The following is a 14229-nucleotide window of genomic DNA, read 5'->3' on the forward strand; positions in this document are numbered from 1 at the left end:
TCCCACTGCAGAATGAATCTGGGACCAATCAGATGCCTCCCTGATGGGATTGCTTAACATTGGAAGTGCTTTAAACTTTTAGCACAGCACATATATATATAAACAAGGTTGAAGAGCAGCACACCAGCAGCATCTTGGTGAGCAGGTTCATTAGCATACGTCACAGTCCTGGCATGTCAGATTTCAGAAAAGCGACAATTTCCTTAGAGTTGCCTCCTGGGTCATCACATCCTTACCAGTGCTCCTGCCTGCATGGCATGTAACAGTGTGGGTAGTCAAATGACGCAATCGCTAGATGCCACCACTGTCAGTTGCACTCTACAGACGTGCTAGTGGCTCTGTGCACCCAATAAATACAGACATCAGCATGCTACAATGCTCTCAATGCTTCAGCTCGGGATCAGGCTTCTAAAGAAATGCTTGCTGCTTGATGGATAGCTTCCCTAGGCACCTTTCTCATGTCTGATTCTGGGTGACCTTGTCTGATCACCTCTCTAACTCTCTGAAAGCGATAATCTGACATTCACACCCACCTCACACCTCTTCAGTGACTGCTCAGTAATGCGGGGGTGAGAAAGGAGCTGGGATTTGAATCTCCTAGATTTTGAGACATTTTTTAATGCTGTGAGTCCCATAAACAACATTCCATTCACCTCCATTGTGTCGGGGGGGAGGCAGGATATCCGAGAAGCAGATATCTACAGACCTGAAGATGCATTAAGCCAAAACTATACAGGCATGGCTGGAAACCATCACAGACAAGTGAGAAAATATGTTTTTGAGTAATTTGGGTGAACCATTGGTTAAACAGGGGGGAGAGAGAGAAGGGAGGGATCGAGCAATTTCATGTGTGCAGATGGACAACTGTCAGCGAGATACTGTTGGACAGTAATCAAGCCATGCTAGTCACACACCCACACACAAACACATAGAGTGACACACACACACACACACACACACACACACACACACACACACACACACACACACACACACACACACACACACACACACACACACACACACACACACACACACACACACACACACACACACTTTATGTAAAGAGAACAGGATAGAGTGATAGCAGATAAGAGGGGACGAAAGACAATATTTGGGAAAGTAAACTGAAGAATACAGAAGAAAATACAGAAATCCCCGGTACACTGACCGAGATGATCAACAGGGCTCTTATAATTCTGGTTGCCCTACATTTTGAAAGGAAATTCAGTGTGAAACCACAGGTGTGAGCACAAAAACCTTCACGGTAGCACTTGCCAGTGCCAGTGTAACAAATCCTGCCTCATTTAAATTCATGAAGCACGATTTATCCCCATTTTAAACCTGTTGCCAGGTACCAAAGGTTAGTCATAATAATCCTGGTCTCCTGGAGGAAAAGCCTTTTACATACAACCAAGAAGTCAGAACCAGCGTTACAGAGGAATCAGGAGACTGAAGATCTGAATGTAGACTTTGCCACGGTCGTGTGAGGACTGAGTCAAGTACAGAGCGCAACCAAAGGCCACTGTCCCATGGGTGGTACGAGGCATTTTAAAAGATAATCTGCATTAATTCCCCCTAAATAATACTTAAGATTCAGTCAGAGCAACAATTTACAACATTGATCACAAATCATATTTAGTGACACCTGTGGTCCATGGTGGTCACACCAGTAAATGTATTTTCATCATATATTATCAAAATAAAACATTTGCTGTCACTCTGTCCCAAATGAAATACTGAGTAACAATTCTCAGCAGATTTAGAATATGCAGTGCTTTCACACTAGAGTTACAAAGATAAGATGGCTGAGTGCAGACTAACGTAGCCATGAAATACTCTTCAGTGACCTTGAAAACAGCTGGTATTTTTATGTGTTGTAAGATTTGCAACGACAACATTAAGAGCTCTGGTATATAAATCATCTGCATAAAAATGTACATTAACATCGTGGAGAAATCATGAATGTATTACGTAAGGACAAAGAATAAAGCGCTGTGGAAGAGGTCTTTGTAACCAGTAGAAACTTTCACATCCACCAAATACAATGGATGAGTGTCATAAACTTTATTAGTTCTAAATGTTGACAATTCTAAATGTAGTACACATTTTAGCTGCCTTAAGGCCCTGCACAAACCCTTTATTGAAGTTTGACTGACATCTCTTGGTCCACATCCTTAATGCTAACTATAAAAATAGGATACGTTTGTAGTGTATACAGTCTACTACATGTAGCATAAAAATGTGATTGGCAGATATCGCTGTAACTTCTTCAGAGAATAAAAAGAAACGCCTCTACAACCCCACAAAAAGGGCACAGAGATAGCAGATTTCCAGGGGGAAAGCTAGGTACAGTGACCTGCTAGCAAAAAGCAAAACAAATCCTACTTTACCCCATCTGCATCTGTAATCTCATGAATCTTTATATTTGCATATATTAGCATATTTTTCATAAAGGTTGAACCTACTGAGACAAACAGAATAGAGACTTGAGAACGCATGCACTAAATTGATAATGCTACACAAGCAAGCAAGCTTTTTTTTTCCAAACACAGTAAACTCAAGGAACACACTTCCCTAATAATACTGTTTTACCAACATTTAAAAAATATTATACTTACACCTGTAATACATTTAGTTTTAAATAATTAAAATAGATACAGACAATGCTTTTCATGCTTAGTACAACAAGAAAAATGACTTAGAGTTAATTTAAATGATTTTATTTTACATTCAATAATAAGTGTGTGTAGACTCACTGCTTCCTTACTGATTCATCATTTGCTTGATGATTGGTAAACAACCCACAATTTAGGTAATTTTATGTTCAAAGGCCATAGTGTTTAAAAGGTCTTTTATAGCCCAAAGATGTGACCAGGAGTCAGAGATAAAATTATTTAAAACCAGCTGGAGACAAAAATGTTTTTCCTCATTTTACTGCAGCTCTCATCCTTCCTCCTTTTAGTGTTCCTGTCCCCTTCTTTTCTTCTCTCTCTCGCCCCCACAAACCGCCTCCACAGTCAAATTGATTTAAGTCTACCTCCTGGGGGGGCTACCATGTGGGCGTGTGTGCATTTCATGCATGTGTATGTTTCCATCTGTCTGTAAAATTCTGACTCCAGGGAAAACTGCTCGACCTCAATTTGCAATTCAGTCCACAGAAAAAAGCAGTGTTAAGCAACAATCCATCAGAACTGGAGCTTGCAACGCCAAAAACAATGTGTCAAATTTTGTCTGTGTGCACTAATGAGAGGAGTCCAGCTCAGAGCTGCTGGAGGGCTGCAGAGGCTGGAGGACTGACACATGGAGGGGATGAAGAAAACGGGTAGAGATGAGATTCATGGGTGTTTACCTGGCATCTGCTTCACTGTAGTATTCTCTAGCCACAATGTCCTCAAACAGCTCCCCTCCTGTCACCCTGAGAAATGTAAAGATGGAGGTTAAAATGTAGAATTGAGGAAAAAAATTCACTCTGGCAGCACACACACACACACACACATATACACTTGTACACACACTCACACACACACAGAGAGACAGGAGGGGGATGTCCTCATTAGGGGGAAACCCCCGGCTGCAGGATTCACTCCAAGTGGGTTGCCATGGAGACTGGCTCCAGTACGGGAGAGTGTGGATGTTTCTCTCCGTATGTGTGCGTGTGTGTGTGTGTGTGTGTGTGTGTGAGAGTGTGCGTGTGTGTGAGTGTGTGAGAGCGTGCGTGTGTGTGTGTGTGTGTGTGTGTGTGTGTGTGTGTGTGTGTGTGTGTGTGTGTGTGTGTGTGTTTAAGTAGGAGCTGCAAGGGGGGAAGGAGGGAGGGAGGAGGTGAGGCGGGGTTGGGCTGTTATGTAATGGGGGAACTGCCTTGGAAGTGAGGAGGGGGTGAAGACGAAGAGAAGAAATGAAGGGAATGCGGATATTGGGGGAGAAAGTAAGGCAGCCTAGAGAAGACAGGTTGAAGGAAGGGAGTGGAAAATGAAGCACTAGGGGAGTGGGAGGAGGATGAAGGATGAGGGATAAAGGAGGAGGAGGAGGGAGAGCAGCACCGCACAGCAAAGGAAAGAAAGAGAGCTAAGGGGTTGGAGAAGGAGGGAAGGAAGGAAGGAAGGAAGGAGGAGGAGGAAACAAAGCTCAAACTCACAGGTCAAAGATTAAATAGTGGAAGCCTTCCTCCGAGATACTGTCATGGAGACGAACTGGAGGGAGGGGAAGAGAAAGAAGGAAGAAGAGAAACAGAGAGACAAGCTTAAAAATAATATCGTTTTCTTTTGGGGGATGATATTTGTTGTTACCTTTAAAAGAACATATCATATTGTTTCTGTTTTAAAGGGAAATGGTGGTGATATTTTATAATCCTGTTTTCAACAATGAATCTCTGCCAGGGTCATATAACAGCATTTTAAAATGGTGACATTCACACAGCACAGTGATTGACCTGTAGCTACACACAGATTTCATACTGACTTCAGTGAAACTTGACAGAAATCGTGCGTTGAAAACACAGCAGTGACCTTCACTTTTTAACTCGACGGCGTGTTCCTTCATCGTCATCTACACACACACTGTAGTTAATCCCTAAGAAATGCACTATTTCTTGCACTTTCTTTGATTTCGCAATGTTCAATGTGAATCTGTTTTAGGAAATAAAATAAAAACAGAATTGTGATGTTTATCTTACAACATAAATCAAACATTGTTGAGAAAGATTGTGCCAACACTGTTGCTTAAGTTCCGACAAATGGGTCGGATGTTTGGCTGCAGAGCTTGGAATATAATGAACAGTAAAAGATCATGATGTATTAATGATGAGGGGTCACTCTTTGTTTTTTCTAAGACGACAGAAAGATTGTGATCCTCTGATCGAGGCAACACTCACCGATGTTGGAGTGCTTGAGCAATCTGCAGATGCGGGCTTCTCTCTCCAGCTTCTGATGGTCTACAAGACAGTCACACCAGCATCTTACAACCATGTCTCAGATTTAGAGAAACAAATGAAGAGGCAGCTTGGTGCTGGTTTGGTTGAAGTGAATTTACAAATAGATTATTTTTAGGGAATAACCTTTTCAAAACAATTCAGTGAAATCAAACGATACCATGATGAAAACCATATTTAAGTTTGTATAGATCAGGGGTGGGGAACATATGAGACAGTTTAATCCGGCCCACAAGGCAATTTATAAATACAAAACAAGCAACTCAGAAATACAAAAGTATCTCCTGATAGCAAATAGTTTTTCTGCGATAATAGAAAATATTATAAAAAAGGTTGACTAACCTGTCTAACACAGTCAGGGTGAACAAAACACATATGTTACTGTTACATATCATTTCTGACAGGCATGGCGACGGTCAAGAGAAGAAAAGTAGATGCCGAATGTCGCAATTCCCACGAAAAAGAGACAAATTATCTTCCTTTTTTTATTGAGTAAAAACAAGCCAGTGTGTCTTTTTTACAAGGACACAGTAGTAGAGATGAAAAATGCCCATCTCAGCATAATTATAGCAGAAATTGTGTCAAACTGATTGAGTAATAATGCTATTCTGCAGAGTTTGGTGTCCAACAAGAAACATTCTGACGGAGACAATGTTCTGCAGTCAGGTTTGGTGAGTGAGTTGAACGCTTCACCTCATTCAGTCGGCGTGTGAAGGAGCCTTGACGCTGCAGTGAAGCTGCTGGAATCAGACGAGGTAAAATTGTTCCAAAGCGTCAGTTTGTCTCGAAGAACTGTTTCTAACAAAGATCCGGATTAGTTTAGACTAAAATCAGCCCTCGTCTCTGTTGTCATCAACATCACTACCATCTGACATCAGATTCTTCACAGAAGAGAAGCAGTTCCAGCCTTCATTAGAGAGATCAGTGGGATATATGTGTTCAATTATTTTGTATGGTCCTTGGTCTTATAAGAATTGAAATGGCCCTTGATAGGAGGTTGATAAGAGGTTCCCGCCCCTGGACTAGATTAAAGTTATAACTGTTCTCAAGGTTATTACACACACACACACACAAACACACACACACACACACACACACACACACACACACACACACACACACACACACACACACACACACACACACACACACACACACACACACACACACACACACACACACACACACCTTATGTACATATGTGTCTTGCACATAAACAGCCAATGGCCTGAGGGCTTTACTTGTCCCAGATGCCAATTTAACTAAATCCAGAGAGGAGAGGAGAGGAGAGGAGAGGAGAGGAGAGGAGAGGAGACACGAATGAGGAAAAGGAAACAAGCTGGGAGGAGATCCAGTTGAGCTGAGGGTTTATCCAGATGAGAAGAGTATTGGAAGGATCCAGACATCTGTCTTCTATCTGCTTTTTATCTGATTGACAGTATCACAGTTATTCTTAACCTGACATCTGTATCCATCACGTCAAACCACAAACAGCTGAATGATTGTCCTCGGAGGTCAAATGCACAGCAGGAAGGGAAAAGAGACTGGTGCTGTGAGATCCAGGCTGGCCACACCCATGATCCCATTCCTTAACAGTAATTATATATTTGTTGCTGTTTTTAAATGATTTCTAAAGCGTTTTTAATGTTTTTGATAATTGGGAGAAAACGACTGACTATCAAAAACACGATGCTGCGACTGGTAATAACGTTATGTCTAAAAGCAAGAAGCAATGTCAAGGACACTTTGCATTACCAACTGCTCTGTGGTAGAGTGTGAAAACCCGACGGCACACTCGTTGTTTTGACGTCTCCTAGTTATAATCTGTTGAGGAAAATGTAGATTTTCCTAAACATCCTTTTTGATGCTTGGATCCTGTCTCTCGCCGCGGATTCGACGGAGCATCTGACTGCAACCATCATCTGCCTCTCTCCGAGGAACAGACGAGAAGGCTTCACACGCTGGAATCAAACAAGCGCTAAAATATGCTAATGTGAGCCTTCAGATCTGGGACATACACACTACACACATAATGATGAAAACCCGCAGGATGTCTCTGCTTCTGCCTGTGACTGAGAAAACACACATACAACCATTGAACAGGGATAAACATCTGTGTTGCACTTGGGACTTTCTTCCTCTTACCTCTGGCCGAGAGTTTTTTGGTGTTGATGATTTTGGCAGCGAATTCTTGGCCTGAGCAGAGTTTGACACAGCGGCGCACCACTGAAAAGGCCCCCCTGGGAAAAAAGACAGGAGACAGGAGGAGGAGACGGGTCAGCTGCCATATGAGCTTTGTCAGCATCAAAAGGCACATCTCAGCTATCAGACTGACCTCATTGTTGTCCTCTCTGGCTTTAAACCAACCTCATCTGCATGCTGATAAACATCAATGTGGCCTGATAATCATCAATGTGCCTGATATACGTCAGTCTGGTGTCAAAGTCTGTTTCCCTGATGATGCGTTTTTCAATGGAAGGCTGGATCACCAACCAACTTTCTTATTTCATAGAAATTGGACCACAGAAAAGGAGCATCAACAGTATCAGGTCCGTCATTCTCCGTCTTGTGGGCATTTCTTGAAGATGCAATCTGTTTTAGTGTATTTTTGTGGTTGCGAATTTGCATTGTCAAGTAATTAACACACAGAAAACTGGTCCAAGGTTGTATTTCTCCAGTTATTTTCTTTAATAATCAATTGATTGTTCAGTATATGAAATAACAGAATCAAGTGAAAACTGACGTGATTAATCCCTGAGCTAAGTCAATGTATATTTCTTGCTTTGTCTGAGCAACAGTCGAAAACCCCAAAGATGTTGAGTTTAATAACAAAGAAAACTATAAATAAAGTAGTCATGTTTTGAGAGGCTGGTAACAGTTACTTTTATTAAAATGAGTAATCAAATCATATCAAAACAACCTATCCATTAATCAACAAATCATTTCTGACACTCCCAAGTATTAAAGGGTCACTTTGTCTCAGGGGTCCACCATGGTTTCCCCCTTACCTTAACATGGCTAAACCAAACTTTATCCCGAACCATTCATTTTCTCAGATGTTTAACCTGACCCCTGCCTCAACATTAACCTAACCAGTTGTCTCTATGCACATGTCCATAACTTAACCTTAGAGCTAAGCCCAGCTGCAGAGTGGGGCAGCGGGGAGGGGGAGGGAAACCCAATATAAAGAGGGAAAAGACAGAAACAAACAAACCGTCATGACATTACAATCCAGAATATTGCTGTGAAGGAAAATTTGAACATCCCCCCACATTACATCTGCACAACTCCATTAGGAGAATAGAGCCTGTCTCTTCCACAGATACTCCCTTCTCTCTTTGCAGTGCCAAATTCAGGTTGTAGACAAAGGGCCAACCAACAGTGCATTGTAGTGTCTACGCTGAGGGACTTTCATATCTTATTCATATGCCCCAGACCGAGAGGCACCAACTCCAACTCTTTTGTGTATTTCACCAGTGGCAAGACGTAAGTACACAATGTGATTTATGAATGCATACTTTAGGCTTAATTATACAATAGGATGCAAACACCTACATGTAACATAGAGAGTGACAGCAGCCATTCATGGATGTGCTGTTAGAATGGGTGATGCAAGTAGAGGAAGATTTATGGGAATGCTGTGGGAGACATCTTCAGACTTGGAGGTGACAATTGCTCATGTTACTCTGTTAGCGTTTGCATATTGTTTCACCTTCTGGTCTCCTTGATGCATCAAGTCTACAATAAAATCTTCTGCCTGAGTTCTCCTTTCAACAGCTTCCAGGAAACTTCCATCACAATTACAGTTAAACTTTTTAGGCCTGTTTGCTCAGAAATCTGCCCAGCATCTAGGTTATGAAAGCAAAACAGAAAATAAATCAACAAAAACATAAGAATTTTTAATAAAATGTCAAATTTTGACAGTCAGCCTTCTTACAACCTGCAGATAGCCTGCAGGTTGTAAGAAGGTCTTAGAAGGTAATCAAATGTCTTACACTTAAATCACAAAGATCTTAATTTCCTCTCTTGATTTCCATACACAGTTATGTTTTTTAGGACTACTGGGCATGTTTTACACTACAAGTGAGAATGCTGCAAGAGAGCAATACATGGAGCACTGCTGCTACTGCTAAGTACAGTAGTTTGGATCCATAATGTGTCGATATTAGCAAGAACTTATGTCAAGGTTTCTGCAGGGATCACCAAGCTTAATTCAAGACTTTGTAAGGCGTTTGTAGTACAAGATAGACTGACTGTTTCCCACTCACAATGCCCAAAGTACAGGCAGACATATTTAAAGGAGACATATTATATATATCATGTATGTTGTTATTTGGCACCACACCAACAACACTGAATTTAACTGATTTAGGCTGATATTCAGGTTCATAATTTTAAATTACTTATGTTCAGAAAACCCATCACTTTCCTCATAATGTCCATAATGCAGCTCCTCTTTTTGTCTCTGTCTGTAACACTTACACCTCTTTTTATACCAAAACAAAAGGTATATGCTGGTTTAGTAATGTGGGTAAACCTGCTGGAAAGGCAAATTAACACCTTTCCCATTGCCGAATACTGAGGTGCTCTCTAACCTCGCTGTCTTGCCAAATCAACACATTCACCTGGTTGTCTCATTTCAATCACTGTCGATAAAAACCTGCATCAACTGCAGAGTCAGTTAATGGAGTGAATTCCGATTGTAGCCATTGCCATTGCAGACGAAAGCCAGATGTTAGGAATTATTGCTATGTTCAAAAATGTCTGAAATTCAAACAGATACAATGAGATGTGAACAAACTGTCGCAAATGCACAACCTCTGGTACTTAAATCAAAGTAAATCCAGTATTAACACAGATACACATTGATACATTGATTCAAATGTTGTTACACGCTGTATGTCTGTACCGGGCGTCACCTGGAAACAAACTGCTACAAATAAGAGAAAAGCTCATTTAGCTGTATGTGTGACTAAAACGTTTGTGTGGGTGGGAAATGAATAAAGCTGTTAAAAACTCCCAAGTCAGAAAAACAAGTGCTTTCCCTTCTCTATACGTACATAACAGCCATGAAACAGCGCCCCCTGTTGAGGCTCTACACACTTCTTATCTCAGTGACATGAATAATGTCTGAAAAGCAGGTGTGATCGGATGGTAGGAATTAGAGGAAGGACAGCATTTCAAGAATAGGTATTTTAAGTTAAGTGTGTGTGTGTGTGTGTGTGTGTGTGTGCGTGCGTGTATGAGAGTGTTCTCTAGAGTTTTTTAAGGCCACGTTTGCTCATCAAACCCAACAGAGACAAGCAGAAATAGCCACCTCTGTCATTTCTCAGAGCTAATTTTATCTCACCTCAGTATTGTTACGCAATGAAACACTCACATGCCCCCTCAGAGCCCCTGCCTCTCACAAGCTCTCCAGCGTGCATACATTATGAGGAGACGAGGGTGAGTAAGCATGACACTCGCTGACACTTCCGCCGTGTGGTAGAGAAGGCAGCGGAGCGTCGACATGACAGGTTATCTGCAGGGCAGGTGGGAGTCAGGAGGGGGGGCTGGATCTGGATCCAGAACCCGCTGATTAGCTGAGTGTAACAAATGCCCCATTGAATCTTTTATATTCGCCATCGTTTCTTATTAGCACTATGAACCAAATTTTCAAGTGTAGCCACTGAGCAAATGTGTAATGTCCATTCAAAAAGGTTAGGTTTTAGAAATAAGAATGTAAATGTATATTTGATCTTGCGTGTGTTCCACTGACCCTGAGGCCATAGGATGGGAAACACCCACTGGTACTTGATGATTACACCAATTGCAGTGTATGCTTCTCCCAAAATGGCCACAAGGGGCAACAATGACACTGTTTCAAAGTTTGTCAGGGGCTGGTGGAGACCCAAAACAGAGCTAAAAGAGAGTGAATATTGGACACAGACAAAATGAAACTCCACACTGTGCTCTTACACTGGTAAATATGGATATGAGCAGCTGTTACTTCCATTTTTTATTTTATGTGGGCATAAGGATGGATGACATGACACCTCCTCAAAAAAGAAGCCAAAACTGGCTGGCTGCAATATACGTTATAATCCCCACCTCCTCCATGTTAGCATTTGGGACATGGATCAAACTAAATAGTCAAAGTACACATCATTTTAGATCGTTCTTATCACACTCATGTATGTTCAAGTGTGTCATGTTTCTGATAAATTGGGGGGTGAGAAGTCATGATTGACAGCGTTTGGTCAAGAAGATGTGTGGGTGGGGCCGCGATACTGTGGCTCCGCTCCATGATCACAACATCACAGACTTCAAATGACATCACCAGCGCAAGATGGCAGCGCCCGTATCTAGGATGTTTTGGCTTCACGTTGAACAGTGGGAGCGTGAAGTGACGATGTCATCCATCTTTATATACGGATATTGGTTCATAGCTCGTGTCCACTGCCCTCCACAGGCCAAAAATAAATTGCTGCACATTAAACTGTCTATCTTGAGTCCAACATTGTAGTAGGGGTTCAACTCTACGTCAGTGAAGCAGTCTTTGTGAGAATTTTTTGAGTAACCTAAAATAAGTTTTTTTTCAACAAAGAGGCACGTTTTTACAGTTGGGAAACTGAAAGAAGGGAATATTTGGCCTTTCTGATTGATAAATGACTTCTATGCAGAGGTGGAAGAAGCTCTCAGACACTGCTGGCACAGCTGTCAGGGGGAGACGGTGATCAAACCGCCGGTCTTCTGGTTGGTGGGTGACCCTCTTAATCCCTGAGCCACAGCCACCCCAAATAATCTTGGATATTAATTGACTATCAAAAAATGTCTGATTATTTTTCTGTTAATGTTAATTGGGGCCCAATCCCAAAAGACCTCGGACTCTTAATGCTTGCTCAGAATGATATCCTCCAGTCTTTACTGCACCACACACACACACACACACACACACACACACACACACACACACACACACACACACACACACACACACACAAGAAAGTGACAACACAGACAAAACAGTAATAAGGCTCCGTTATCAGTAAGGGCAGCTGCTGCTGCTCCAGCAACTCTATTGTCTTTAATTTATCACACACACACACACACACACACACGGCTGGATATGACCGCCATCACAGAGGGGCATCAGAGCAGCCAGTAAAAATTAAATATCCACAGAGGTTGACAAGTGAAACCAACTTGTTTTTCCCCCTAGGGAGACTGTGGAATACATGTTCCTGTGAGACAAACACTGCAGAGAGATCCTCTCTACCCACGCACAACCTGACAGAGACACTGAGTCCACTTCGCATCTACCCACTGTGGCACCCTTTGCCACTTCACTCTCTCTCAATTTGTCTGCATCCTATTAGGGGCCACACATCCCCAATCTCTCTATTCATTGCCTTCTTTTCTTTTCTTTCCTTCTTTCTTTTTTAATCACAAAACCAACCTGGTTAGATTTGCAGCAGATCAGGGGCAGCAGCTCTATTATCTGACTTCTCTCCAAAGCTGTGGTGCCACTGTGATTAAAGCCATGATGGTGATGAGGGAGCTTAATTCCGACCCATCAGCTCTCCCCCCTGATATTAGCCCTGTTTGTCCCTAATGAGCCTGTGGCCACAGAGGAGGAGGAGAAGGAGGAGGAGGAGGAGGGGAGTGAGCCCAGAAGTGCTCCTTGGCTCATGCAGCCCCATCTTCATGTCAAATCTCCAACTACTGTGTGATGGCTCCTGCATTGAAACAAGTCCGCTGGTGCAAAGAGAAGCCAAACAATCGTGGTTCAGAGGCTGACTGTACATGCACGAGCGCCCCGGACCAGCGTGCGTTTTGTTTTGGAGGGATGGAGCCGCATCCATCAGCGCGGATGTGCAGACCCTCCCTCCTGCTCTGTGGGGTCAGGCTGCATGCAGGGGACTCACAATAGCGTATAACGGAACAGCGCCTTACTTGCCAAGCTCCTCGTACAGCTGGTATTCGTCAGTAAAGCGTGTACAAGTGGTCGCAGCCATGATGCTTCCTCCTCGGACGGGTGCGGGTGCCGAGTCCGAAATGCGCGGTGCGTCGCTGCGGACGGGGAGGACCTCGGGCTCAGTCTCCGCCCACCTCAGACCTCCGGGCGGCTGAGTGGTTCAGCTGCAGCACACACACACACACACACATAAAGACACGCTCACACACTGCAACACTCACACACTGCAACACACACACACACACACAGAAAGACACGCTCACACACTGAAGCACTCACTGTAACACACGCTCACACACTGCAACACTCACACACTGCAACACACACACACACACACACATAAAGACACGCTCACACACCGAAACACTCACTGCAACACACACACAGTGCAACACACGTTCACACTGTAACGCTCACACTAACACACTGCAACACACACACACTGAAACACACGCTCACACACTGCAACACGCTCACACACTGAAACACACGCTCACACACTGCAACACACACACACACACACACTGAAACACACGCTCACACACCGCAACACAAACACACTGTAACACTCACACACCAAAACGAACACACACTGAAATAAACACACACTCACTCACACACCGTAACACGCACACGGTCCCACCTCTGGTAGCAGTAGATGCAGGAGGACGGACTCGTTAAATACCGCACAATATGGTAACGTGAGCTCATCCCATGACGCGTTCCCCCAGCAGAAGAAAAGAAAGAAGGAATGAAGAACAGGTGGAATCCGAGGCAGAGAGGGCTCTGATTGAAGAGTGCGGGGGAGCCGGCATTTGATTACACGTCATTATAAATCATAAAATGTGGAGCCTGCAGCCGATAATGTAATTACCTCACTTGTAACCAACTCGAGCAGCCTGTGCAGAGTCTATGTTTAGGTTTTCATGAGAAAGCAGTCCGCAGCAGGGCCTTCTTTATGTCCACTTTACCAAAAACAAGAAACAATGAAACAGTAGTTTCATTTGGACATGGCCGGATTTACCTGTCAGGGGGCCGCGGGGAAAAATCTATTGTTGGGGCCCCCACCAACCTCACTTTAGCTCCTTTTGTCTGCAAAATGGGAATGGATCAAATTGGCATTCACTCCCCGGTTAAATGACTCTGCAGTAGACACAGGTTTGTATCGGCTCCAGCTCCGATCGGCAATGATGGAAGCATTACACCCAGGTGAAAGCACACGTTTCTTCTTGATCTTTATAGCTGCTTTGAAACATGCAGTGAACTCAGGAGGGTTTCTCCAGAGTAGGTGTATGGGAGAGCCTCTGGACTTTCTGCTCTTCTCTCCTCCTGGTCCCATGGT

General features: G+C 43.2%; 1 protein-coding gene across 7 annotated transcripts in view; it reads right to left on the minus strand.

Moving 5' to 3' along the window:
- The window catches only part of LOC117771908 (calcium/calmodulin-dependent protein kinase type II subunit beta), a 47186-nt gene extending 33627 nt beyond the window's left edge, over nucleotides 1-13559 (minus strand). For 4 of the 7 annotated variants that reach the window (XM_034602808.1, XM_034602806.1, XM_034602804.1 and 1 more), the window contains exons 1-5: nucleotides 12866-13073; nucleotides 7076-7170; nucleotides 4874-4933; nucleotides 4139-4193; nucleotides 3353-3418 (exon numbers count right to left, since the gene is read on the minus strand). In XM_034602808.1, the coding sequence (XP_034458699.1) occupies nucleotides 3353-3418; nucleotides 4139-4193; nucleotides 4874-4933; nucleotides 7076-7170; nucleotides 12866-12927 (338 nt within the window). In that variant the 5' untranslated portion in view covers nucleotides 12928-13073. Of the gene's footprint in view, nucleotides 1-3352; nucleotides 3419-4138; nucleotides 4194-4873; nucleotides 4934-7075; nucleotides 7171-12865; nucleotides 13076-13530 lie in introns of those variants that run through there. The other 3 variants (XM_034602802.1, XM_034602803.1, XM_034602805.1) reach the window with 3 other exon arrangements.
- Nucleotides 13560-14229: the final 670 nt, after the last annotated feature.

The sequence above is a fragment of the Hippoglossus hippoglossus genome, chromosome 12 (assembly GCF_009819705.1).
Source record: "Hippoglossus hippoglossus isolate fHipHip1 chromosome 12, fHipHip1.pri, whole genome shotgun sequence".
Taxonomy (NCBI): Eukaryota; Metazoa; Chordata; class Actinopteri; order Pleuronectiformes; family Pleuronectidae; genus Hippoglossus; species Hippoglossus hippoglossus.